Consider the following 3038-nt stretch of genomic DNA (forward strand, 5'->3'; position numbering starts at 1 on the left):
CCCCCCACATCGATTTAACTTCCTGGTAAAGTAACGTCAGTGAGCTGCGCATTTAGAATAGACAGAGTTCTATAATTAGTTCTAAATTTACAAAAATCAAAGACTCCGGAGACTAATGACGGCAGGAAAGGACGGAGATCCTCCGGCTGAGCCCACTGAACTTGCTGAGGGGAATAATTACACTTTTTAAAGTCTTCATTTGAATACGATCAGAAGGCCCAATATAAATCAGTTCTGAATAAATCATCCCAAAATCCAGGAGCCAGCTCCAATAAGTTTTGCAAAATCTTCGGAACTTAATAAAAGGGGCACAAAATAATAAAGTGTGTTCCAAAATGTGTGAGCGGACGGTACTGCTGCACTCCAGGCACAGATCTCCAGAAGCTTGGAGCATGGAGGGAAATGTATTTAAAGCATCACACTTACCTCCTGCTGACCTTTCCCAATATCTGGACATTCCCTTTAAAGGAGAACTATGGGGTCAGTGTTTTTCCCCATAGTTCTCCTTAGGGTAACGGGAGGACACAAACTAGCGTCCTCCCGGCACCCTAGGCTCAGTATATAGGGAGCTGCAGCTCGCGATATACTGAGACACCGCAGCTGAAGCGGATCCCGACAATTGTGCCTGGATCCGCTCAGCTGCGTGAGTGACAGCTGGCTCTGCCTATCTAGAGGCAGAGCCAGCTGTACCCGCCCCCTCCCCCGGCTGTTCCGCCAGTCAGCGCTGGGAGCGGGGAATCCAGCCCCTCCCCCGTCCGTTCCGCCAGTCAGCGCCAGTCCACCTGGTCCAATACTTACCTCTGTCCCTGTTCAAGTGATCTTTACTGTGCATCCCTGCCTGGAGCCTTTCAATGTGGCCACTTTGCAGGGTGGTGCAACTACAAATGCCATAAGTTATTGCAAGACTCTCATGGCAGCCCCTTTTCATCCTATGGGGCTGCGTTAGGCCAACTCTGGCCCTCCGGCAGTGGTGCAATTACAAATTCCATTAAGTATTGCAAGTCTCCGACAGCCACAGGCATGACTCCCAGAGGCAGATGCATGATGAGATCTGTAGCTTCACCACAGCTGGAGGACCCGAATTTGCTCACCCCTGCTATAGGAGGAAGACCCTGCATGAAGCATCCATGAACTTGGCTCCTTATAAGAATGAGTGCAGCCAAGGTGCATACACAGGATGAAGGTGACCTGGCAGGCAGCGTTAGATAAATGGTCCTGAAATGGTGCTGTCGAGGAACCTGGATGGGGGATTAGCCGGGTACAACTTGCTTCACAAGAAAAAAAAAGAAGGGTGTAGGGTGAGTTGGGAGTGGGGTGGAAGGGGAGGATATTTTTTGCCCAGTGCTGAGCTTTAATTGAACAAATACTTGTTGACTCCAACCCACTGGTGTGATGCTCCCACTTTTCCTTCACCAGGATCAGGGTTCAGGCAGGCCTACCACAAATAACTCCATTTAAAGGAGAACTATGAGGTCAGGGCTTCCCCCCATAGTTCTCCTTAGGGTAACGGGAGGACACAAACTAGCGTCCTCCCGTCACCCTAGGCTCAGTATATAGGGAGCTCCAGCTCGCGGTATACTGAGACCGCGCAGCAGGAGCGGATCCCGACTTAGACGTCGGGATCAGCCCAGCTGCGTGAGTGACAGCTGCCTCTGCCTATCTAGAGGCAGAGCCAGCTGTACCCGCCCCCTCCCCCGTCCGTTCCGCCAGTCAGCGCTGGCAGATCGGAGCGGGGAGAGGGGAATCCAGCCCCTCCCCTGTCACGGCAGAGAGCCGTGACAGGATCGAGAGGTGAGCGAACGCCGGTATGTGTTCTCTCACCTCCCGATCTACTGAGCCGACCTGTGACAGTCTCATTGTCACCGGTCGGCTAGAACTATGAGGTGAGTGGAAATCACTCACCTCATAGTTCTCCTTTCACCACTTCTGCTGCGGTCACATGACCGGTGCCTATGGATTGTATGCAGTACAGGTGGGCAGGAGGCATATAATCTTATTGGGTGTGGATCTGACACTTCTATATGAATGGAGTCTGCAGTACATAGATATCTCATGGTAACACAATAAATAATTCAGTGCTGATCTGCTAAGCCGACACATCCTCCAGCACTGCGCCATCACGCGTCTAGATGTGATTCAGCGTTGTGTAACATTTGTTTGGTCCCGGCCTCCCGTCTACCTTGGCCTCGTGCAGTTGGTGTAGTCGGCCTTTTTCCTGAGTTAGCAGTTTGATCCTGTTGTTGTGTTTCTCGATCTCCTTGTTGGCTTCCCTCAGCTTCCTCTCCAGAGCCTCCTTCTCCTTTCTCAGGTCCAGGGACTCCTTCTCCCCCCGGACATACTTCATGACCATGGCCTCCTTCTCCTGCCGAGCCTCCTCGCACCTTTTGTTGGCCTGCAAAAAAAAAAAGTCACTATAAATAAACTTGTATTCTACGACCTCTCGGCAGTGACAGCGGCGCCGCAACCTTCCACCAAAAAATAGAGCATATGCTGAACAGACGGGCAGGACCGGATTTACGCTCCCCGCTGCCCCAAGGCCAGTTTCCACAATGCGTGCCCCCGGGAAAAAGAATGTCCACCAGATAGCGGGGGTGGCAGGTTTAGTTTGAATTTTTTTAATTGTTTCTTTTTTTTTTTTAATTTTACTTTTTTACATTTATATTTATCTTGTCATCTTTAAATTTTTTTTAATAATGTTTTATCTTATTATTTTTTATGTATAATTATTTTCTTATTATTTTTTACTTTTTATTTATTGCTTTATTTTTTAATTTAATTATTATTACTTTTTATTTGATGTAATCATTTTTTATTAAAAAAACATTTCACTTAACTTTATTGCTATCACACAAGAGCTAACAAGCTCCTGTGCGATAGCATTTGGAGGCGACAGGTTCTCTTTATTGACACCGTCACCTCCAATACAGGAGTTCTAGCACAGCACTGTGCTGGAACTCCTGTGCAAGGTGAGAGAGGAATGCTGCTCTCCCCTGTATACATGGAGCGGCGGGGTTACTTTTAACCCTGCCGCTCTGCTC

General features: G+C 48.7%; 1 protein-coding gene across 1 annotated transcript in view; it reads right to left on the reverse strand.

Annotated features, from left to right (window-relative positions):
• Positions 1 to 3038, reverse strand: part of CCDC186 (coiled-coil domain containing 186) — a 38090-nt gene that overhangs the window by 25896 nt on the left and 9156 nt on the right. Inside the window, exon 4 of the mRNA XM_018570756.1 lies at positions 2180 to 2392. Coding sequence (XP_018426258.1) covers positions 2180 to 2392 — 213 coding nt within the window. The remainder of the gene's footprint in view (positions 1 to 2179; positions 2393 to 3038) is intronic.

Source organism: Nanorana parkeri, unplaced genomic scaffold (genome assembly GCF_000935625.1).
Source record: "Nanorana parkeri isolate BGI_ZX_2015 unplaced genomic scaffold, ASM93562v1 scaffold1592, whole genome shotgun sequence".
Taxonomy (NCBI): Eukaryota; Metazoa; Chordata; class Amphibia; order Anura; family Dicroglossidae; genus Nanorana; species Nanorana parkeri.